This window comes from Rosa chinensis, chromosome 4 (genome assembly GCF_002994745.2).
Source record: "Rosa chinensis cultivar Old Blush chromosome 4, RchiOBHm-V2, whole genome shotgun sequence".
Classification (NCBI taxonomy): Eukaryota; Viridiplantae; Streptophyta; class Magnoliopsida; order Rosales; family Rosaceae; genus Rosa; species Rosa chinensis.
The window spans coordinates 40,742,101-40,767,459 of record NC_037091.1 but is presented as its reverse complement, the minus strand read 5'-3'; the positions used below and the strand labels follow the sequence as shown (position 1 = coordinate 40,767,459).

At 44.6% G+C, this 25,359-nt stretch overlaps 1 protein-coding gene and 1 pseudogene across 1 annotated transcript; both read left to right on the top strand.

The window, feature by feature from the left end:
- LOC112199311 lies at positions 1 to 22,291 on the top strand (annotated as a pseudogene).
- Positions 22,292 to 24,180: 1,889 nt separating this feature from the next.
- Positions 24,181 to 24,603, top strand: LOC112199310 (uncharacterized protein At5g19025). The gene has a single exon (XM_024340344.1). The coding sequence runs from the start codon at positions 24,181 to 24,183 to the stop codon at positions 24,601 to 24,603; it is 423 nt and encodes a 140-aa protein (XP_024196112.1).
- The last annotated feature ends 756 nt before the right edge of the window (positions 24,604 to 25,359 follow it).

The following is a 25,359-nucleotide window of genomic DNA, read 5'->3' as shown; positions in this document are numbered from 1 at the left end:
ATGGAGAGTAATGTGTATGAGAATGTTTTGGTGGTGATGGTAGGTACCGACCCGTCCGACACTGCTCAACTCCATGTCGGTGCCAAACATCGTCTTCAAGAGGGAAGGTTGTCGTGCTTCCTTCTGGAAGAAACGGTCTTTCAACCGTTTAAGTCTTCATTTGGCCAAAAATTTCTGCTCTTTACCTCTGATGCCGCACGCATTCAGTACTTCAACTTTCATGTCCAAAGACACTTTCATAGACTATGTAGACGAGTATGTTTCCCGTTTCAACGTCAGCCCCCATTACTGTCACAATGTTGAGTTAGCTTTTTACTAAGAAGTTGCTCAGAAATGGAAGGTTGCAGTGAAAAACACTAGGACAACTTATAAGGAGGTTTGCCACCAAGCGTACATCGCGGATTTCTTGGTGATTGCCACCGGAGACGATAGCCAAGCGATTATCCCAGACTTGCCTGGACTTGAGACCTTTGAAGGAAAGGTTATTCATGCGAGCAATTATAAATCTGGAGCGGGCTTTAGAGATAAGAGTGTGCTGGTTATTGGTTGTGGTAACTCTGGCATGGAGATTAGTAATGATCTCTCAGAGAATGCGCTCATACATCCATTGTTGTTAGAAGCCAAGTAAGATCTTGAGCTTGCTCTATTTAGACGCGAGCGCGCGCGCACACACAGATGCTATCTAGAGCGAAATTTCGCTTTGAAATTAAAGTGCACATTTAGAGTTTAGGGTCACTTTTAGGTCGCATATCCACATCTCGACTTTTTAGTTTTTAGGTACTAATGTATAGATTACCTCAACAAATTTTCAACCAAATTGATGATCGTTAAGGTACTGATAACTGCCTTAAAGCTAGTACGGTTCAGGGTGGACAGATTCAGTTTGTCAATTGGTTTAAGCAAGTTAGATACCTTAACGATCATCAATTTGGCTGAAAATTTGCAGAGATGATATATACATTAGGATTAATTTCAGTTTACCCCCCCTGAGGTTTGGGGGTGTGATTTCACCCCCTCAACTTTCAATTTTGAATTTTTACCCCCTAAACTTTTCAATTTCAATCAGTCGTGTCCAATTTTTACTGTTCCGTCCAAATTGGACGTTAAGTTTGACTTTTGAGGGTTAAAATGGTCATTTCAACATAAAAAAATAAAAAAATATTTTTTTTTTTTTTTTTTTCTGTTTCTTCATTTTATTTTATTTTTTAATTTTGTCTCCAACCTATATACCACAAGTTATAATAGGTTTATAAAAACAAAAAAATACTCTAGGTAGTTGAAAGCCGCTCGCTGGTCTACGATATTTGTGACATATCTCCGATAAAGTGAAGAATTTAGGATATATCCCAAATAAAGTGAAGAAATATTTGTAAAAAATAATTTTACACTTTATCTGTAAATAAATATCTGTATATTCCCAATAAAGTGAAAAAATATCTGTGTAAAATCATTTTTGGTCTACGATATTTGTGATATATGTCCAATAAATTGAAGAATTTTAGGATATATCCCCAATAAAGTAAAGAAATATCTGTAAAAAATGATTTTACACTTTATCTGTAAATATCTGTATATCCCCAATAAAGTGAAGACATATCTGTGTAAAATCATTTTTTACAGATATTTATTTACAGATAAATATTGGATATATATCACAAATATCGTAGACCAAAAATGATTTTACACAAATATTTCTTCACTTTATTGGGAATATACAGATATTTATTTACAGATAAAGTGTAAAATTATTTTTTACAAATATTTCTTCACTTTATTTGGGATATATCCTAAATTCTTCACTTTATCGGAGATATGTCACAAATATCGTAGACCAGCGAGCGGCTTTCAACTACCTAGAGTATTTTTTTTGTTTTTATAAACCTATTATAACTTGTGGTATATAGGTTGGAGACAAAATTATATAAAAAAAAATAAAAAAAAAAAAAAAAAACAAAAAAGCAGAAAAAAAAAAAAAAAAACAGAATTTTTTTATATTTTTTTATGTTGAAATGACCATTTTAACCCTCAAAAGTCAAACTTAACGTTCAATTTGGACGGAACAGTAAAAATTGGACACGGCTGATTGAAATTGAAAAGTTTAGGGGGTAAAAATTCAAAATTGAAAGTTGAGGATTTCACCCCCAAACCTCAGGGGGGTAAACTGAAATTAATCCTATACATTAATACCTAAAAAATGAACAGTGGAGATGTGGACATGCGACCAAAAAGTAACCCTAAATGCGCACTTTAATTTCATTATATATATATATATAAACTCACTCTCTTTCAGATCATTAAAATGGTTTTAGTTTGAGTTCAAAGAGAAGAAATTGATCTGTAGGATCGATCTTGGTGTATGCATGAGGAAGAAGTCCAGAATATTTTTGCCCACTGAACAAGAATAAGGAATAGTTAATTTTTTGAAGTAGAGAAGCTAGCTAGGGTTTCTTTGTCTCTTTATAAAATATTTTAGTTTGTATTTTTTTAAAAAAAAATTAAATTTTCAGTCGAAATATTAGATTGGCATGCTCTTAGCCATTCACTTAATGAATGACAATTTTTAAAGATAAAATAATGAAAAAACAGTTAAAAGAGAAAAATTTGGGTTTTCAAAACTTTGGTGGTTTCTGACTTATTCACATTGTTGTTTGAGAAAATGTAATAACATTTAGTTTTCTTTTCATCATGGCATTCTTATGTTATTGGGTAGTTTTGCAGCTTCATGTACTTAGCAGAGAAATTGTTCGGATTAGGATGATATTGTTGGATTTCCTCCTGGTGAATATGGTGGTCTGGTTTGTTTCATTTCTTGCCAAGTTTACCTACAGTAATTTGCAGTGGTGGATCCAGGAATGAAAACTTGGGTGGGCCAGAACTTTTTAATTTAAAAAATTATTGTGGAGAATCTCAACGGTGCAAGATAATTATATTAATTAAAAAAAAATACATCTAGTAGGAGAGGACATAATGAGCCTTACCCAACAAGTGCACATCTATAGAGAACTGAAAAACAAAAAATACAATAAAATAAATGTGCAATGAACTACAAGATTTAAAGCAACTAAATATAACTTTATGAGTCTCTAAAGTTGAACTCTTTAATCACCAAACCACTGCAAGTGGCCTAGTGGTTCTTGCTTAGTTGGGTGTGCTCCACAACTTAAGTTCAAATCCCGAAGCCGTCAAAAGTGGCCAGGCACTGTGCTGCAATGCACAGTTGGAGCATTTCACATGCGTCGAAGGGGTTTATCTTGGGCCTAGGAAGCCTTTGGGTTCCCCTTGACAAAGTCAAAAAAAAAAAAAAAACTCTTTAATCACCGACTCATTGTCGATAGATTTAGCATATTTTTTCTCAATGTGAAGGACCATACAAACTCATCTTCCGGCTTTAATTAAGGCCCAAAAAAAAAAAAATAGAAATTGATTAATTGAATAACTCTAAACAAAAGCTGCTAGGCAAAATGGCAAAATACCAAACTTAACAAACTTATAAAACAAACTTCTATCATTTTCGGACACATAACCAGACTAGATATTGCCAATCATGTTAATTTAGATTGATTTAATTTTTCGTCTATTGGATTTGTTTTGATCTCACTATCAACTCATTATAGGTTTTTTTGGTTATTGTTTGAAAGATTATCTGACCTAGCTCTGCTAGGGTTTCGAGCACCGTTGTCTAGGGTGGCTACTAGGGCTGGGCACCATAAACAGAAGTCCCGGTCCCATCCCAAAACCGTCCCAAAATCCGTCGGTACGGGTCGGGATCAAAATCTAAAATCTACTGTTTGGGCCCGTCCCGTCCCGTGGAAACGAGCCCGGTACCGGTACTAGCCTAATCGATACCGGTTGGTCCCATCCCGTTTGAATTAAATCTTTAAATTTTTTATATTACTTGGCTGATTTTGATTGGGTAGTTTAGTCAAATATGTGGGAACAAAGAGGAATGACCACACCTGATCACTAAACATTTTGACCTAAACGTCGTAAGCCGCTAAACTAAGAAATCAGCAGATCCCTAATTCGCTGTCTGTTCTAAGCTCTCTTCTCTAATCTCCACTCCAGTTCTTCTTCTGTTCCTTCTTCATCTAAATCCCCGATTCCCAATTTCTTTCTAATTTCCCTTCATACAGCAAGCATGATGAGATGAGAGTGGAAGTATCCTCAACCTTACTATATTGTGAGGATTTGATTTTCAGCTTAAGCTTGTTCCAGCACCATCCAAGACTCTAACTCTCTTAGTAAGTGATGAAAAACTAGTTGTGTTTCAAGCAAATCCAAGATTGTTTCAATTTCTTTTTCGTAGAATAGTTGGTAGGTCTTTTAATTCTTTAACTTTCCATGTCTGTAATGCATATAGGTTAAACCAAAATTGTTCTTGTGTACATACCTCCAACAATATAGAGGATTTGCTACATCACCAAGCATAAGTAACACCCTCTTGGGGGGGCCCACAAGCCACGGTGGGGCCCAACCGAGACATGCATCCCGTAGCCCGATGTCCAAGCTACACCACTGTAGTCGGAAGAGGCCAATACCTCGCCGGGAAGCAACCTTCCCGGTCTTGCCAACATGCCTCCACAATATGGCTTTCTACACTAGAATAGTGGGTTCTTATCTCACATTGGAAAACATGTAAAGGAAGGAGTCTCCCTCCCCTATAAAAGGAGACTCCTTCCCACTTACTCAACATCCTATTACATCTCTTGTAATCCCTTTTGGGCCGCAAGGCCCAACGCACATAGTTAAAGCTTTCAAGTCGACGTAGTTTCCTGCTAAGGCGGGAGATGAACCACTATACTTCTCGTGTCTCATTTACTCTTTATCTATCTATCTCTCTCTCTCTGTCTCTCTCTCTCTCTCTCTCTCTCTCTCTCTGTCTCTGTCTCTCTCTCTCTCTCTCTCTCTTTAAGTTAATTAGACCCCTCGGTCACATATATTAGCATCTTGTTAATAACTTCTTTTGCACACCTTGATTTTCCGAGTTGTTATGAAGCATCAAGTCTATCTTCAAAGATCTGTGCTCTATAATAAATTAATAATGACCAGAAACAGGAAAACTGGGCAGGTGATCGATGAAGAAGATAAGCAGTGCTACTGTTCTCTTTTATTTTTGTTTTATCATTTACTGGGCAAAAGAGAGTGGGACATAGCTTGTACCGTGTGCACTATTCACTTCTTTGTATTTCATAATCGAAGTACAAATCACAACACTTCTTCTTTGCATATATATATATATATATATATATACAGGTGTATGTAGTACATTGTGCTTGTTTGGTATGCTTATATGCATGGTTCACATGTTATTTTGGTATATGTGTACGTTTTCCATATGATCATTGTACTTACATAAGTATTTGTAAGCATAATTAGCTAGAATGAGCCACGCTCATGATACAGCTAGCGGTACCAACTGCCGCCAACTATGTGACCTACGAAAACATAGCCAAACAGGCTACCGCCTGAGCTCCGGCTCACCCCCAGATCACCGCTGACGCGCCGCGTCAAGTTAGCATCAGAAGCTGGGAACTGAAGCAGATCAGTCCCACATAGAAAACATGGAAGAGCTCAGCCTCTTCCCCACCTACAAAAGGTTCTCTCCTCTCTCCTTATTAATTACACATTCACTACTTACCTATTGTTATTCTGTCAACATAAATACATTGACTAACTTAGGCATCAGAGAAGAGAAGACCGCCCAGTGCGGTCTCCCTCTGACTCCACTTTGTATTTCTCTTTACAGGTAGCGGAAGCTCTGAAAACACTGCAAGTAGCGATCCACCCATGGGACCAACGTTAACAAAGACTTGGGCCACCGCTCAATCTTAAACATTAACATTAGCGCCATCTGTGGGAATCCTTGAGCAAAAGGCCATCCCACCACAACAATCACCATGACTAAAGATAGTGGGGGAAATGCTGAAGAGCAAGCGGATCAATCCGCCAACCCCTATCCCACCAACCCCACGGTTAACGTTAACCGAGCACTATTCAACACTCCGGTCAACCCCAGCGCGGAACCCCAGGGCTCATCCCAGGTACCGCTGACCCAGGGTGCGGCGCCCCACCAGGCCAAGATTTTGCCGTTATGTATGAGCTGGCATTAGCAGACCTCCACAAGGCAAACAGGGAGCGCAAACAAGAGGGCAGAGAGAAGGCCGAGGCCCAAAAGCAAGTGGTGACGCTGATGTCAAAATTCGACTAGTTAAAGAGGGCGATGGAGGCAAACACTAACCCAGCGCAGAGCGAGCAATCGTGGAGCTACCCAATGTTCTGAAACTCGGCCGCCCAGCCCGCCTAGGCGCTGGGCGGCGAGTGACCGCCTCGATTAATGGCTAGGCGTTAATGTTGGGCGGCTTGATATTGGGCGGGCGAGTAGGCGGGTGATTAGGCGCCAGGCAACTGGGCGGAAAATGCTAGGCGGTTGGGTTTAGGGTGCGGTGGTCGGATTCCGAGTAGACCCAGGATGTCAGATATGGAAACATGCTCAGAGAGGCGGTCTGGGAGTGAAGATACTGAGATGGGTTTGATGGGTAGATATGAGAGGAGGGTGGATGGCATAGTAGCTTTGAAGAGATTTGAAGGATTTCAAAGATGGGAGCTTTCTTGTTTCAATGGCTAGAGCTTTTTGGATCTGAAACAGAAAGAAATGTGAGAGAGAGAGATGGGTTTGGGGTTGATGAAGAAGAAGAAGAACGAGAACAGGAATATGGTGGGTTTGGTGGATCCACGCAGAGATAAGAAGATAGAGATTGGAAAAAAAAAAAATTTATTGGATTTCAAAATGGGATAACGTGCTCAACTTTTTTATTTCTTTTGTTGACACAGTAGCTTGATTCATTGGCTCTGTGCCTCTTTTGGGGATAAGTGGATAACGTGCTCACTATATCATTTTTTTGTATTTTATTACTCTTGCAATTCTTTATAATTTCTTATTTATATAATTATATGCTATCAAAATAAAATAAAAATTAAAAAAATACAAAACCGCCTAGGCGCCTGGCCGCTAATCCCCTGCCCACCGCCAGACTAGCGTTTAGCGTTTTTTCGAACCTTGGGAGCACCAGACGTAGTCGACCCAATACTAGCGGATTGGTACCCATACCAATCATACAGATGCAGGTACCAATTAACCCACCAGAACTATTGGGGATGGGTCCACCATCCCCGCCCCGCCTAATGATGGAGCAAGAAGCAGAGTCGCAACCGAACACCAACCGCTCGACGGCAAGGGCTAGAACTGAGGGTAATCCATCTGTCCCCAGGGGAGAGGTGGCCGAGCGGAATCTCCAGGCGGGACCCGCTGGAGATGCAACAGTCCTAATCCTAGAAAGGATGCAGCAATTAGAGCAAAGGATAATCCGAGAGGAGACAAGCGCCCCAGCGCCAATTCCAAACCCGCTCTTTGTGTCCAGGCCAGGACCATTCACCGCTAGAATCTTGTAGGCCGTCAGACCAGCACATGCAAAGACACCAAAGATGTCACATTACAGCAACATGAGGACCCCTTCGTCGATATGGACACCTTCAAAAAAGTCACTAACAACAAGGGATTTGATGACGCCGCCCTCTGCCACTTGTTCAACGAAACGTTGGATAGTGAGGCAATGAGCTGGTTCTTTGAATACCCACCGGGATCCATCGACTCATTCCACGTACTATCACACGCTTTTCTCTCTCGGTTCATCCTACTGTCCGCCGGACACCTCAATACTACTCAACTATTCAATGTCAAACAAGGCACAGAGGAAACACTGAAGGCATTCGTCACCAGGTGGCGAGCGGCAGCATCTCAGTGCCGCCATCTTGATAAAACAATGTCATTGGCAGCCTTCAACCAAGGACTCCTAAAGGGACCATTTCTCTATCATCTCAATTACAATCATCCAAAAGAGGCATACAACCACGTCATGAGTAAAGCAGTCATCCATGCACAGGCAGGATTCATCACATATGGAGAAACCCCACCATCATCGCTAGCACAGGCAAAATCCACTTAGCCCTCCTCCAGCCATCAGGAGACCGCTAACAAAATCTCCGCTGCGCCGCCTACTGATAAGAAGAGAGAGTGGCAACAGGGCAACTACCAGAGCAAGCGGCAGAAAGGCTAGCATTACAACAAGGGCAACTGCTAGTCCCATGGGGATAACCGTAATAAACAGTCGGAGTCCTCCCAGCGGTACACTGTTCATAGTCCTCACAGCCTCGTATGAGGAGATATACGACCAATGCAAGGAGCAGATCCCGCCACCACCCCCAAGAAAATACCCCAGGGTGGGGAAGCCCAGGAACACCGGCAATTGGTGCAAATACCACGAGGACAGCTGTCATAACACCATCAACTGCAATGTTCTCAAAACCGCTGTTAAGACTTTGTACCGTGATGGCAAGATGGAACAATTCAAGGTGGGCCAACTGCCACCCGTGGTGGCCAACATCGAACCCATGTGTCGCATCAACACCATCGACAGCGGTGCTTCAATCACCGACATGTCTCATAGGGCAAGAAAGCTCTATGCACGCGCTAACCATCATAAAGAAGTCTGCAACATTAGCTACGAGAGATCCGCCAAGCTTCAAAAGTCTGGTTGGGAACCAGTTACCTTCTTAGAGGAGGAAGAGCGCGGGGTGCACTTACCCCATGACTACCCATTCTTGATCGACACCATGCTCGACAAGTGGTCAGTGGGAAGGGTTCTGGTTGACAGCGGATCCGCTGTCAATGTCATCTTCAATGGCTGCTACAACCAACTCCAGCGGAACAGAAAATTGCTTCAAGATCATGAGCCCCTGCTCAGCTTCTCCGGCGATGTCACACAGCCGCTAGGTTCTGATTACATGCGCCTAGTCATCGGCACCAGCCTATGTATGGCGAAAATTCATATAGAGTTTCATTGTGGTCGACTGTTTCAGTTCGTACAACACCATCATTGGGCGACCGGCACTCAACAAACTTAAGTGCATCATCGCAGGTTACATGCTCCTTATGATGTTCCCCATGCCTAACGGCACATGCTGTGTGAGAGGAAGCCAACAGCTGGCACGGGAGTGCTATTCAACGACTGTGGCATGGTCGACGCGCTGCCATGAAATCCTAACAGTAGGAAACCATGCACCGACACCAAACATTTTTGAGGACCCTCGGGATGACGAGGTGAAATATGTCCAAAAGGAGCCTATCAATCCAGAAACATCTTTGAGGGTTATTAGCATCTCTGACGAGCACCCTGAGCTGACGGTCCGCATCGGCGCTCAGCAGACCCTAGAAGTAGCAGTGGAACTCATACAATTCCTACGTGACAACGCTGCGTCTTTGCATGGTCCTACGCTGATATGCCCGACATCTCCCTTGAGATCATCACACACAAGTTGAGCATCAAACCATCCTTTTACCCTGTGAAACAGCGGCGGAGGGCCTTCGATGAAGAAAGATATCATGTTATAGGGGAAGAGGTCGCCAAGCTCCAAGGCATCAGATTTATCCGCTAGGTCAATTATCCTCGGTGGATCTCCAACCTGGTCATGGTCAAGAAAACTAGTGGAAAGTGGCGAATGTGCATAAACTACAAGGCTCTTAACAAGGCATGTCCCAAGGATAGCTTCCCTCTACTCCACATTGATCAACTGGTTGATGCAACCGCTGGACACGAGTTACTCAGCATGATGGACGCCTTCTCCGGCTATAACCAGATCAAGATGCACCCCGCCGACCAGGAATGCACTACCTTCACCACCGACAAGGGCCTATACTATTACAATGTCATGCCCTTCGGTTTGAAGAACGCCGGTGCAACTTATCAGAGGTTGATGAATGCCATGTTAGCTGAGCATCTCGGAAAAATCATAGAGGTATACGTAGATGACATATTGGTCAAAAGCATCAAGACCAGCGAACACATGGCAAACCTCGTAATCATATTCGCCATTCTACTGGCTTATGGTATGCGTCTTAAACCGGAAAAATGTTTCTTTGGCGTCACCGCTAGCAAATTTCTGGGCTACATCGTCAGTGAACGGGGCATAGAAGCCAACCCTGACAAGGTATAGGCCATCCTCAACCTGAAGGCTCCTGAATGGAAGGTGCACGTTCAAAGCCTACAAGGAAAACTGACCGCCCTTTCTCGGTTTATATCCAGACTCACCGACAAATGCCTCCCATTTTTCAAGCTGCTGAAAAGGACCAATAAGAAAGTAATTGACTGGACCCCAGATTGTGAGGCAGCATTCCAGGGTCAGAAAGAATACTTGGCGGCAGTTCCACGTCTCTCCATTCTTATTTAGGGTGAAATACTGTACATATATCTGCAGTATCACTAACAGCGGGAAGCTGTGCCATTGTACGTCGAGAGAACCACTAGGAGCTCCCAGTCTTGTATGCCGGCAGAGGCATGAACGGGGCAGAAACAAGGTATCCCCTGCTGGAGCAACTTGCTCTCGCACTCATTGTCTTTGCCAGTACTTCCAGGCCCACACAATTCATGTCCTAACCAATCAACCGCTGAAACAGGTAATGCAAAACCCTGAACATTCTGGCCTCCTCAGCAAGTGGGCCATCGAGCTCAGCGAGTTTGACATTGACTACAAGCCAAGGACTTCCATGAAAGGCCAGGTAGTAGCAGATTTCATTGCTGAACTCACCGAGCGGCAGGATGAACCTAACTCAAGGGCAGAGGCCAACACAAAAATAATAACCGCTAAGGAACCAGCCCCCCAGCAGCAGTTAGACTGGAACCTCCACGTAGATGGCTCCGCTTGAGCCAAGGCTTGCGACGTCGAAGTCATCTTGATAGGACCAAGAGGGTTAAACGTGGAATATATGCTAAAGTTCAATTTCAAAGCCTCGAACAACATGGCCAAGTATGAAGCGCTCATTGCGGGCTTACTCCTCACCATTGATTCAGGGGCCAACAGTGTCAACATATTTAGAGACTCCCAGCTAGTCGTCAACCAGGTCAACAACAGCTTTCAGGCTAAGGACCAACAACTGGCGGCATACCTGGGGTACGTCAAGATACTCCTCAAAAAATTCAAATCTCACACCATCACACAGATCCCCATGGAAAAGAAAGCCAAGGCTAACTCACTGGCAAGATTGGCAACCACCCAACCACACCAAAGTCCGGCAGACACAAGGGTGGAGTGTCTTGACAGGCCAAGCATCACCAAAACCCTGGCGGAGGTTTTCAACATTGAGGTCAATCCCAGCTGGATGGATGAAATCATTGAGTACAAGCGCAATGGCACACTGCCAGCGGATAAGGTCGAAGCGCGGCAACTCAAGCGGAAGGCAGTCCTCTACAACATCCAGAATGGCAAGCTTTACAGCCAAGGATTCACTCATCCCAACCTTCGGTGTCTGACCCCAGAAGAAGGGAAGGTTGTCCTTGCCATGATACACGCTGGGGAATGCAAAAACCACTCAGGCTCCAGATTTCTGGCCAATCGCACAATGCGACAAGGCTACTTCTGGCCCACACTCTGTGACGACGCCAGGAAAGTCTCCAGGTCCTGCCACAAGTGTCAACAATATGCCGACCTTCCCCATGCCCCAGCGGAACCCCTGTCCATCATCATTGGTCCATGGATCCACTCCATGTGGGGCCTTGACCTACTTGGCAAATTTCCAACCGCCAAAGGAATTCAAATACATCATTGTAGCCATCGACTACAACAGTAAATGGATAGAGGCGGAACTGCTGAAGGCAATAAATACCACCAAGGTAACTCACTTCCTCTGGAAGAACATCCACTGCCACTACGACGCCCCTCACATAATCATCACAGATAACGGCACACAGTTCAACAACAAGGAACTCATATCTTTCACCGCCAACTTGGGCACCAAGATGAGCTTTGCATCTGTGGCCCATCCCCAAACTAATGGCCAGGTCGAAGCAGCAAACAAGATCATCAAGAAGCTGCTAAAAAAGAAACTCAACGACGCCAAGGGTTTATGGGCGGAAAAACTCCCGGAAGTTCTGTGGGCCATCCGAACTACCCCAACTTCCGCCACTGGTGAAACACCATTCTGTATGATGTTTGGAACTGAGGTCATCCTACTAATTGAGGTCACCCAACTAACTGCTAAGGTCAAGGGCTACTGCTCGGAGACCAACGACAAAGTCGTCAACCTCGACAAGGACCTCCTCGAGGAAAAACGCCGCAAGGCATCTGCACAACTTGCAAAACAAGCAATGGATGTCACATTTTTACAACGCCAGGGTCAAAGCCCGGAACCTCCAACTGGGGGACTGGGTAATGAAGAAGGTCATTCAGCCACCAACGGCACTCCGCCCAACTTGGGAAGGACCACACAAAATTGTGGAAGTCGTTAGCCCCGGCACCTTCTACTTAGTGGACAAAGATGGCGTCACGACGACCCACCCTTGGAAATCCGAACACCTTCGGTACTATTACAAATAGTCATGCCACTACCGGAGAGCATCTTGACTTAGCTAAATTTTTGTTCAATATTTAGCTAAGGGAAGCTACCCAACGGGTACAACCCCGCTTTTATAAACGCTGATCTATCAGCTAATCAATGAAACGAGGAATTATTCAAACCATTGTCGCCAAGTCCATGCACAAGAATTAATTGGCAACGCCAACAATATTCGGTGGACCACGTCCGCTACAACGTGCACTTGGAACAATTTTAATTCCTTTAATGTTTCGTCGATTGACAAAAACTCAAGACAGAACTCTAGCGGTACAAACACATTCATAGCAATCACATTTGCAAAAGATTCCAAGGACAATACTTCATATATATATTTAGAGTTGGGACTCCCCACCCAAAGAATGCATTGTCAATTTACAACTAAAGCCTTAGCAGCAGTACCAAATTGCCTAAGCGGCAAACAAAAAAAAAGGGGGGGAAGCTTGGGCAGTCCTCAGGGATTGTTGTGAGTGGCGTCAGTATTCTCACCCTCAATAGGCGGCGGAGCCAAGCGGCTGGTTTGATCGGACCTTAGAGCGGTGGGACTCGGAGTCTCCATAGTACCATCCTCTCCTGTATGGCCCGCTAGGAAGTTCGCCCGAGAAGCTTCGGACTAAGTGGGCACGGGATTCCGCTGGGAGTCTTTCGCTGGCCCATGATCACTTTCTCCGCTACCAGAGAGAGCCCCGCCCCTTTGAACAGCGGTAAACCCTCCTGCTGGCATTGGTGGCTGCTTCGACATACTCACAGGCTGCGACGCCTTGACTCAGTCAATGGTGCCCTTCTGCTTCAACAGGTCCAGGTTGGAGGCAGCACCAGCCTTTGCCACCCCATCATAGCTTGCTTGAAAGCCTCCACCGCGACAGCCTCTGAGCGGCTCCTCTCAGCCACCAATCGAGCGATTGTACCCTCCAGCTTCTTCAGCTCAGTGCCCTTGGTGGCAAACTCCTGCTGAAGGAGCTCAACCTTTTTTCCTTCGATACCAACTGATCCTTCAGCAGAGCGATGTCTTGCTCCAGCTGGGATATCTGGTCGCGCCGCTTAAAATCCCGCTCAATGGCCACTATCAGTTTGGCGCGGGCATTTAGGGCATCACACTCCTCCTTGGTCAGCCGCCACTCGGCATCCACCCACCTGTACTAAGCCCCCTTCAGCTCCCCCTGGAGACCCTTAATCTCCTCCCTCAACTGCCGCTCGACTAGAGGCTGGCTCGACGCCGCAAGGAAGAGCTCGTGTAGCCTGACAGACAAATGCCCAAATGCCGAACTGTAAGCCGATTGCTGGATGGTGGTCGGACGGACAGTCCCATCCAATCCGCCAAACCTTAGCCGCTCGCAGAGGTGGAAGAGAAACTCCCGCTCGAAGTCGGTCAGAAATTCGGGATAAGCAGCAAATGAGTCCAACCCTCTCGGCGGCACTTCCCAGGCCACGACCATAGTCACCTCCGGAGCATCTTTTCTCACCTTCTTCTGCTGGTGGGCCCTGATGGTCACGGCATCGTCTGCTTCCTCCTCTGCCTCATCGTCTTTTTGACGACGCTTCCTTTACAAGCCCAACCATGTGGCACCAGCGGCAACAGACCTTGGCGGCTCCTGGACGGCTATGGTCATGGCTGGTTGCGGCACCGCCTTCTCCTTCTGAGGACCTCGCCGCTGGGCGGCAACTTTCTCGGTCCTGGCAGGAGCCACATTAGCTTAACTCCAGCCAACAGCCCCTTGTTCGCCACCGCCTCCAATCGGTCTTTCCACTTGGCCAGAGGGAGGGAGGTGTGAGTGGTGGGGCATGGGTAGCACCACTGGAATTTCTGAGGGAGTCACCGCCAGACTCTGCGGATCGACGGTGGTCTGCTCCGCGGCCAGGCTAGCGGCGTACATGCCCTCCAGGAAGTCATCCAACTCTACTCACTCCATCGATTTTTCAAATGCCTCCAGACTAGCTTTATTTCCCGGTGGTGAATCTAAAAACAATAGCACTAGTTAGCATGAAGCACAAAAAGAAAACAAACGAGTCTGGCGGAAAATGTTTACCAACGACACGAGTCAGTCTTAGATCGACCAACAACTCCCAACCGGTGAGCAGGCGAAGATCAAGCAGGTTGCGGTTCAGCCAGCAGCCCTTTATCCTTGCCACACGGCACTTCTCCTCACGTGTAAAAGTGAAGCGAAGACCCGCTGCACATAAAAACAAAGCAACGGTTAGGAAAAGGCAAAAGTACAGACATATCATTTAGCAAATTACCGCCAGGCACGGTCAGTGGCAACTACCAACAACCTCGGATTGGCTGGAACTCTGACTTAATCCTATACATCGGAGTCTCATCATTCTTTCTGAAGTCATATTCCCACCCTGAGGTCACCATGCAAAAGGTCGCCCGCCAGGGAGACATCGAATCTTTCAGATTCTCTATCAGCTTGGGTGCCCCCTGTCGGCGAGTGAGGTTCACCTGTCCGCTACACCCTTGTCGCCTCACATAGACAAGTTCGTAGAAGTGCAGCACCTCCTCCACTAGGGCTGGGCGTTTGAGGCCGAATACCCGAGGAACAGATCTGGAAGCCCGAGAAACTGACTGTTTGGGTCTGGCTTTGCTGCATTTTTTTACGGTCCGGGCTAAGATAGAACCAACAACCTTGTTAACCGGCCGGTCTCGGTTTCTAATATCTCTAAGTTCGGGTAACCCTAACCGGCCTGATATCTACACCATGTATAGGTGTCAGCCTTTCATGGGCCTTTAATTATCTCATTCAGTTGACCTCAGCCTTTAGTCCTTCACATTTTGATATTTTGTTGTTTTGCTTCATTCAGTCGAACACGAACCCAGAACCCTAGCCCCTAAATTTCTTCCCTAATTTCTTCCTCAATGGCTCAACCAGTCGATCAAGCATTGAAGCCTCAAGCCTCTGTCCCAATTTCTTCCCTCAAACAGTCAATCGATTCAATCACTCAATCTTTTCCCGATCAGTCTTAACTCACTCTCCCGATCTATTAGTTCGTTGCAAAGCATGGCGTCAACTGATACAAGCATGGCTTCGGGGGGTACCCCAAATGCTATAATTCCGTCTACTGATACAAGTCAGTCCAATCTGGCAAGTTCAACAACTGTACCACCTGTTGACCCGAAAGCCAAAGGGAAGTGATAGTGATAGTGAGTTATGCATGTTCTGTTGTGTTATAGAACTGATTTGATATTTTTGCAGACTGTTAGAGGCTTAGATTGATTAACAAGAGAGTGATGCTGCTGCTGCAATGTTCATATTCATCTTTGACTGCTTTGATTGCTTCTCAATTCCTCCTATTCATCTTAAATTGCTCATTTCCTCATCATCTTCAGTTGGACAATTTGTTGATTTTGTTATATTCTTTTTAAGTTCAAACTGTGAGTACTTTGCCAAACCATTTGTGAGTTAAGTTGTGGCTACTATGCACTTGTGCTATTCTAGAATAAGTGGAAATGTGGAATGCATTAATCATTAAAATGCATTATGTTGCATTGTATTTGATTATTTGTGGAGTTTGTAATGCTTGATAGTTGATTCATTCTACTGTGGTAATTCTCTTCATTCTATGAGTTATGATTTATGTTGTATGATCATTGTGTTGCATTTTTATCTAATTCATATGAAAACAGGAAAGCTAGTTTTAACTGGGAAAGCTGGAATTCTGGAAATCTCCCAAATCTGTGTTCTAGGACCGATACCCTGATCGAATGTTACGGATCGGGTTATAGTCGGTCTGAGGTGAGAAAATACTGTGAACCGACCCGAGACCTATTACTTGGGTTCCCTAAAACTAGGACCGGACTGCAACCAGCCCTACCCGCCACGATCGGCCCTTTGCACCCAGATAGACACCAAAGTGAATTCAGCTCCACCAGCAGCCGCCACATATTAGGGCAAATTTTCCCGAAGGCGAGGTCAAACTCGCATACCAGGATCTAAAGGTTGGGGAGCAGCGGAAAGTTGACCCCTTGGCAGAATATGGCGTCATGAACGGCAACATACCCCACCGGCAGAATATAGGCTCTCTCATCAGTATTGGGCGGTCGCATCTAAACCACCCTAAGAATTCGAAACACACACTTAACTCAGTTCACGGTGGCTGCAGTCATCGGCCCGCCAGCCTCGTCCACTGGGGTACCTTCACAAAGAGCCCAGGCTGACTCAAACTCGATGCCAGTATCCTCCCTGCCAGCGGAACCACTAGCGGCGCTATTGCTATCTAGCCTCTCATCACGCCTTTTGCAGGTGGCAACGTCCTCCCTCACCCTAGAGCTCTTTGGACACTCGGTACGACCCATGGCAACGTCCGCAAGTATGGTCTGTAGCAGTTCGATATCTAGCAGATCAGACAGTGAGGTTCTTGTAGGGGCAGACGGACGCAACGAGTCAATAAACACCCTATCCGCCACGCTCAGCAACACGTCAGACCCAGAATCCTCACTGCTCGAGAACTCTATGACGCTAGCCATCATAAACCCTCAAACCCAGGATAGTTAATTCAATAGCGATCTAAGCTATCCCCCGGCCCCGTCAACTTTCATCCAAGAACATCAACAACAACCAAACCCAAAAAACACTAAAACAAGAACATGGCACATATCAAAACCCATATTCGACCATCCAGCAACCCCAAAAATCCCAACCCTCTATCAAAGACCCACACACATACCTAAAATTCACTCTAGACACTCAAAACACTGAAGAACGACAGAAATCACCCCAAAGTACCAAAAAACAGAAAGCGACAGAAAGCAATAAAATGGGGATGAGGCTCAGATCACCAACCTGAAGTCGCAAAACCCTTGCTGTGTTTGAAGGTGACGCTCTTCCCTCAAAGCACAATATGATTTGTAGAGCGAGAATCTTCAAAAACCCTGAACACGAACCTAGCCTGAACACGATGACTCAAAGTTTGAAGTGCAGAAGATGTCAAACCTACTGTGGTTTCCCTCTTTTTTATGTCAACATCAGGCAAATATAGGTCGTCCGCTAAAAAAAGACATCGTGCGACAGCCGTACACGTGCCCCACGATCACACTTACTCTCCGGATTAACCGAGGTGTCACCTCGGTTACAAAATCCATGATTACTCGCATTAATGGCTAGGAGTCGGGCATGTTGTAGAGACGTTATTCCACACGCTAACCCAGTATATGTTGGCCACGTGTCAAACGCTGTCAGATGAAGCGTCCAGCCAAAGCCACCATAGAAGAGGCAGTCTCTGCTAAGCGCAATTCCGCTAGCTGAACTTCTCCCTTTTCACCTTGCAAGTGAGGCAGTCTCCGCTAAGCGCAACTCCGCTAGCGTAACTTCTCCCTTTTCACCTTGCAAGTGAGGCAGTCTCTGCTAAGCGCAACTCCACTAGCGGAACTTCCTCCTTTTCACCTTGCAAGCGACGCAGTCTCCGCTAAGCGCAACTCCGCTAGCGGAACTTCTCCCTTTTCATCTTGCAAGCGAGGCAGTCTCCGCTAAGCTCAACTCCACTAGTGGAACTTCTCTATTTTCATCTTGCAATGGAGCACAACTCCTCTCAGTGGACCACCACCAGGTTGGTCCCAGCGACACTGCTTGCCACTTACTATCAGCAGAAGGACTTCCGCCAACGGAGATTCCCGAGGCAACGCCTTATCTTGACGACGACCGCTACGCGGCGTTACAGTCAGGCTACATCCCTCAGGGACACTAGGACATGTCAACTGTCTACGACAGCCCTGATCAGGCACGTTCAACCCCACCACTAGGGTACCAAAGTTTGGGCTCGCTACCCAACACCTTCTGCTCAGTGCAGCTCCCCTCAACAAATAATATACCGACCAAACGAAGGTCTATCTTAGCCGGGGAGTGGGGGACTCCCTGGGGGGCCTTGCAGGGGCCCACCTGAAAGGGTACAAAGCATTCACTCGGTAAGTCCATGGTTAACAACGCACTGACGCTAATTATGCTCTTGTAAGTCTAGCGGAAGTAACGCTTCGAACCGCTAGGCAACTCCCCTACCAAGATTGCCCTCCTTGACTGAGGACTTGGGGGACTTGTACTTACATAAGCATTTGCAAGCATAATTAGCTATAATGAGCCATGCTCATGATATAGCCAGCAGTACCAACTACCGCTAACTGTGTGACCTATGGAAACACAGCCAAACAGGCTATCGCCTGAGCCCCAGATAATCGCTGATGCGCTGTCATGCACCGAGCCAAGTTAGCATCAGAAGCTCCAGAAGCTGGGAACTGAAGCACATCAGTCCCACATTGAAAACATGGAAGAGCTCGGCCTCTTCCCCACCTATAAAAGGTTCTCTCCTCTCTCCTCATTAATTACGCATTCACTACTTACCTACTGTTATCCTATCAACATAAATACATTGACTAACTTAGGCATCAGAGAAGAGAAGACCGCCCAGCGCGGTCTCCCTCTGACTCCGCTTTGTATTTCACTTGATAGGTAGCGGAAGCTTTGAGAACACTGCAAGTAGCGGTCCACCCATCAGACCAGCGTTAACAAAGACTTGGGCCACCGCTCAATCTTAAACATTAACAATCATATAGAGTATTTGTAGTCAACTATTTGTTGATTCATACTTCATCTCCAGTTTAGTTATTCGATTCAAATCATTCGATGGCTAAAGCGAAGAAGGTGTAGACTTATAAGCTGCAGTGCTAGGAGGACAGTAAAGATGCATCCTGGAATGATTGAAATCTGGAAATTTTGGATACTTGTTAAGTACTAAGTGTAGGAATAAAAAGAGAAAAAAAAAAATCTGGTATCCTGAATTGGGCCCAGGCCCGACCCGATCCAGGTCGGTACTTTGAAAAAATGTAGTCCCATCCTGGCTCATCCCGAATAATATTTTCGGTACCGGGCTCGGTATCAGTTAGTAACCAGCCCGTCCTGGCCCGTGCCTAGCCCTAGTGGCTACCGCTCTTATACCGTCTCCATTTTCCATGGATAAAAGTGTAGGCCTAGGCCTGCCGTTCCTCTTCCTTTTCTATTTGGCTAGTGTCTGCCCGACGGTGTAGTGGGTGGAGATTATTGAATCTGTTGGGGTGGATTGGTTGTGGTTATTCAACCGTGATAGTGGATTGGGATGCGGCATCTTCGCCAGGAAGGGACTTGGTACATTAACTGCTTCTGGGTGGAGTTTGGCTCTGAAATCGTTGCCGGATCGGGGGTTTTGGGACAGGCTATATTGGGAATATCCTCTTGAGATGGATGTCGTAGGTCCTGGTAAGATGGATCTCACCAGCAACTGTGGTGTTCAGTCCCTTTTGGTGGAGGCTATGGTGAACGCAAAGGATCAGGTTTACATTGGAAGAGAATGGATGGCCTTATTTGTCGGTTCTTGCTTATGTAATTTCCGCTCCATGGCCGCGGGCGGAGGTGGTAGCATCATCAATGGACGCGATGGTTATTCTGATACCAGTGGCTGGGGAATGTCTGCTGTGAAGGTGATTGCTAGGGTAGAAATCAATGGCTGTGATAGAGTTGGTTGTAACAGTGCAGTCTCTCTGGTGGTAATCTACGGAGGAGGTGGTGGCTTGGTTGGCTATGGTGTGGGCGGTGACGTGCTCTTAGTTGGTTGGACCACCTGGGCTTGGTTTTGGTTGGACCGTATGTGGGTGGGCTGGGCCCTAACTTTTGTTAGGGCCTGGTCTGCCTTTGGTATTGGAAGTGGATGTGACTCTTGGGGTTTTTGGGGTCAATTATGGATACTGGACTTCCTAAGGGCTGGATATTTGGCTACATGGGTTGAGGTTGATTGGAACTTCTCAATTGGGACAACTCTGATGAATGAAGATGGAGTGGATGGTGATACTTCATCCTCTACTCCAAATGATTTTTAATTTTTGATATTGGTCACAAAGATCAATAGCTCTGAGGGTTTTATATTCTGCTTCGGAGTTCCTAGGTTTTTGTTTGAAATAATGGTGCGTGGACTTTCTAAAATGTGGGTATACTGGGGGTATATTGGGGTTCTTGTTTTTGTTTTAGAATAGGAGTCTCAAGGTACTCTAAGAAACGATTCTTTATGTTGACCTCATAGGGGTGTTTCCTTTTTATACTGCTTGCTGAATTTATATAATGGACTGACCTCTTTTGCTAAAAAAAAAAAAAAAACACTCATTATCGGAAATTCAGCATTGGAATCAAGGGAAAAGTTCATAATATTAGAATTAAAGCCCCAAATGTCTCAATAAGAATAAAACCTAATTGGGTGGGATGAACATAGACTGTATGCATACTCGATGAAACTAATAAAATAGAACACAACCCAGAACATAATCAATCCTAAAAAATATTCAACATTGAAATATCGGTACAGAGACATTAATGGAGCTCTGACAGCAGAGAGGGATGAGAGAGAGAGAGAGAGAGAGAGTAAAGCTGAGAAAATCAGTGGCATATCTAGGTAATTGGGTGTGTAGAAACGACGGGGAGTGAGGACTGATGACGGAGAGACCGATCTAAAAGTTTTGGGGTGGGCTTCACAACAAAAAGAAGTCGTACTGTTAACATTGTATATATGTAAAAATTATTCCCAAAACTATCAGGTGGGATGGAGTGCTCCCCAGCTTGTACCTGGATTCGCTGGTGGTAATTTGTCCAGCTATGGGATTCATCAACCAGCTGAAGGCTCTTTCTCCTTCAAAGCACTTATAGGAAGGACTTCAGTAATCGATCATGAACTATCAAGAAAATTCGCTCTAAAAGGATTAAGGTATGTGATCATGATCACACACACACACACAATGTGTGTGTCTATATATATACACAGAGGCGGAACCAGGATTTCAATATTAGGGGGTTCCGAGACATAAATTAAAAAAAAAAAAAAAAACCTACTCCGAAAATATCATAATTAATATAATCCATAAGTAAACAATAAATTCGAAACAAATAGATAGATAACTCTGGTTTCAAAAAAAGAAAAAAAGCAACTGGTTTTTAATTAGGATTAAATACTGTTTAGTCATTGAGCTTTTGACCAAAAAACACTTCAGTCCCTGGCCTTCTAATTTCACACGTTTAGTCCTTATACTTTCAGAATTTGGACCAATAGGTCCATTCCGTTACTCTCCTTCCAAAAACTCCGTTATGTTGATGACATGGCAATCCGTCCGCATTAAAAAGTCTATTATACCCTCACATTTTTTTTTATTCCCTTAATTTCTGTTTTCCCTTTTTTTAATTAATTATTTATTTTTTTAATTTTTTTCTTTTACTTATCGAGACTTCTCTCTCAACCCTCAAATCTCTCCGCCCACAAACCTCACCGCCCCAACCTTTGAGCCACCGTGGGCAGTAGGGAGGTGAAATGGAGCTGGACCTCATCTCCATCGATCTCACTTTCCCTCGAAGCCCAAGGAACCTACCTAGCTTCGACCTTATCTTCATCGATCCCACCTCCTTAAAGCTCAACCTCCGGATCCTCGACGCCGACAACTTCAAATTGGTGAGACGAAGAACATGGATACAAGGAAAGGTCAAAGAAGTCGAAAAATTACCAGGAGATTGCTAGATTTTAGGAATTTGTAGACTTTGTTGTTTTTGCAGAAGCACTAGAAGATCGAGACCCATATCTATCTTCTTGATCAAAAGCCTAGATTGAAACCTAGCTGGCTGGGACTTGATGGCTTGTGCTCAGATCGGGTATGGAAATATGGCGACGTTTTGCTTCCAGATTTGCAGCAACGTCTCCGGCGAGTTCTTCGAGGCCAGTGCCTCAATTCTCCACCCCAAGAACTTCGACGCTGTGAACTACACCAAGCTGCTGAACCTCACCGCTAACAGTCCATCAGATGATTCTGAGGTTTCAGAATTTGGGATGGGGACGAGTTTATATTCAAGACTTTGAGCATGAAATCCAAGCTTCCATTTGTGGACATGATAGTTTCGCTTGCGAATTCGCCGCTGCTGTTCGTCCCATACGGCTACTCGCTCGTTAGAATGGACAGATTCGTAGAGGTACATGTACTTGTGCAATGTGTGATTTGGTTTATTTGTTTGATTGTGATTTGAGTGGTCAAGTTTTGATCTTGATTAGAAGTTTGGTTGTTTGATCAATTTTGGAATTAGAATTTTTGTTCGTTGATTTTTGAAGTTTAGTTTGCAGTGGGGTTTTGCAGGTCGCCATTGGAGAAATGGGGAATTTTCATTTTGGATATGGTTTTGGGCGGCGGAGCAGTAGGGGTGGGGATGAAAAATTTATGGGTTTCGAGGGTTGGGAGTTGGTGGTTGGTAGAGAGGAGATTGGAGGTTTTGGAGAGAGGGTAAGCAGAAAATAAAAAAGTGATAAAAATTAAAAATTAAAACTTAAAAAAAAAAAGAGGAAAAAAAGGAATGTGAGGGTATAATAGACTTTTCAATGTGGATGGATTGCCACGTCAGCAACATAACTAAGTTTTTGGACGGAGAGTAACGGAATGGACCAATAGGTCCAAATTCTAAAAGTACAAGGACTAAACGTGTGAAATTAGAAGGGTAGGGACTGAAGTGTTTTTTGGTCAAAAGCTTAAGGATTAAACAGTATTTAGTCCTTTTAATTAATATTACTGTTAGTGATTGTTTTATTAAATTTTCATATATGAATTGATTATCACGTGGATTTGGGAGGAGGAGGGGGGTTCCTCTTCATGATCGGACCGAAACACAGTTCCGCGACTGTATATAATCTCCATTGATGAGAGAAAGCTTCATGCAACGTTCCACACTCTAACTAGTTTAACATTTTGATTTCCTTTTTTAAAAGAGAGTAAAACTAAAAGTTACATACTTTTTTTTTCTTCGGGTTAGAAATTTTTTTCTGCTTCTGATCATGCATAATACTAGAGCAAAATTAGTGGTAATTAAAGTTTCTATGAAATCAGGTTTTGGCCTTGAATCCCTTTTTATTACGAGGCAAACCATTGATGAAGCAATTGATGTGTGCTTCTCAGAAAACTAACTGAAGACACATATCAATCTTTTATAAAAAAAATTTATTAATTCAAAAGTGCTTTATATCTAGGAAAAGTAATTCTCAACATGTCAATGCAAGCACGTACTCAATATGCAATCGGGACTTTTGTAGAGAGGGGTGCATGGCGTTGCCTCCATCCAGGTGGGGCAGTTGGGCTACTTTCAGTTTTTAGGTTTTCATATTTTCATCTTTTCATCTTTTTAGGTTTATGGTCTAATATATATATATATATATATATATATAGCTTTTTAAATTTAGAAAATTACATAGTAGCACATGACTAAAGATGTAAACACAGAAAACCCACTTGCCAAAAGATTTATATAAATTAGGACATAAGCCCAGACCCAAAAGTCAAATAATGCAAGCCTGACCCCCAAGTTTAATGCAGAATGACCAAAATACTTAGTTTAATGAAATATTTACGTGTATGCCACTGACCCAATACCAACACCCTAAAATGAAAATCCAAAGCCGTCCGAGCTGCCTTTGCTCCCGGACCCACCCGTTGCTTGCCCAATCGTGCCAGAAATCATGCGACGCCCTATGGCGCCGGCGCTGCCAAGGTAAAGCAGTAGATCTCTTGCTTCCTGCTCCGAATTTGCCTTGTTCAAATTAAAACAATACAACAAGAATGAATATTCATGAATGATTTGGGGATTCAGGTTCCGGAGTCTAGTGACAGCATGACATGTTCTCGGATCAGGGAGTCGCCTATGCAGCCCTAGCTAGCAGAGCCTCCGCCATCGAAACTGGAACTAAGCTCTACATCTCTAATCCCGACTATGGCGTTTCCAACGAGGACATCAGGGAGCCTCCGCCATGTGATTTTGTTGTTCCTCCCGATCCCCTACCTCCTCGGCTTCCTCTTCTTCTTCGTTGTCGCCCTCATCTTCATTGAGTTCTGCTGTGGCACCCGATCACGCAAGTGCGACTGCCACGGTTGCAAGGGCTTGAAGAAGGCCATGGAATTCGATTTGCAGCTGCAGACGAAGGAGTGTGTCAAGACCGGGTCTAAGAAGATCGATAAGTTGCCCTTGAAGGGCGGGAGTGACGCCAATCCCGATTACGAGTGTCTCCAGTCCGAGCTCCGAAAGATGGCTCTGCCCAATGGCTTTGCCGTCTTGCTTTTTAGGGCACGGTGTGGGTGCCCCGTTGCCAAGCTTGAAGGCTGGGGTCCCAAGCGAGGTCGTCGGCATAAGAAGTGAGTTTTCTAATTTTACCCTCAAATGCAATTGCTTTTGTTTCTGGAATTTGTTTGTTTGTGAGGATTGATTCAAGTAGTATAATGTTGCAATGATGATTCAGTAACTATAGTATAATGCATTGATTGATTAATTGATCGATCTGGATAATTATCAATTTTTAGTGGAGGGATTGCTTACTAGATGCTATTAATTGGGCATTTCAACTTCAAGGCGGTTATTTAGTGTTATGAAAATGAAATCTCTAATAGGTTTTGGAAGGTTAATTCTGCGTATGGTGTATATATACATAGTTATCAAGTCTTAAGATTTCTTGTTCATTAATTCTGCAAGTATAAGTGTAATGAGTGCAGTAGCAGAACACGAGTACGAGGGTAGTAGCAAAACTGGACGAGCATGACTGCAGTAGCAGGATTAGGCGATGACAAGTGCAGTAGCAGAACACGAGTACCAGGGCAGTAGTAGAACTGGACGAGTATGAGTGTAGCGATTGTAGTAGCAGGATTAGACGATGACAAGTGCAGTAGCAGGATTTGACGAGTGCAGTAGCAGGATTAGGCGATGACGAGTGCAGTAGCAGAACACGAGTACAAGTGCAGTTGCAGAACTAGACAAATATGAGTGCAGTAGCAGGATTAGGCGATGACAAGTGCAGTAGCAGAACATGAGTACAAGTGCAGTAGCAGAACTGGACGAGTATGAGTGCAGTAGCAGGATTAGGCGATGACAAGTGTTGTAGCAGGATTAGGTGATGACGAG

Coding starts and splice junctions, on each gene's coding strand:
- LOC112199310 (XM_024340344.1), top strand. CDS start 24,181: ATGGCGTTTCCAACGAGGACATCAGGGAGCCTCCGCCATGTGATTTTG.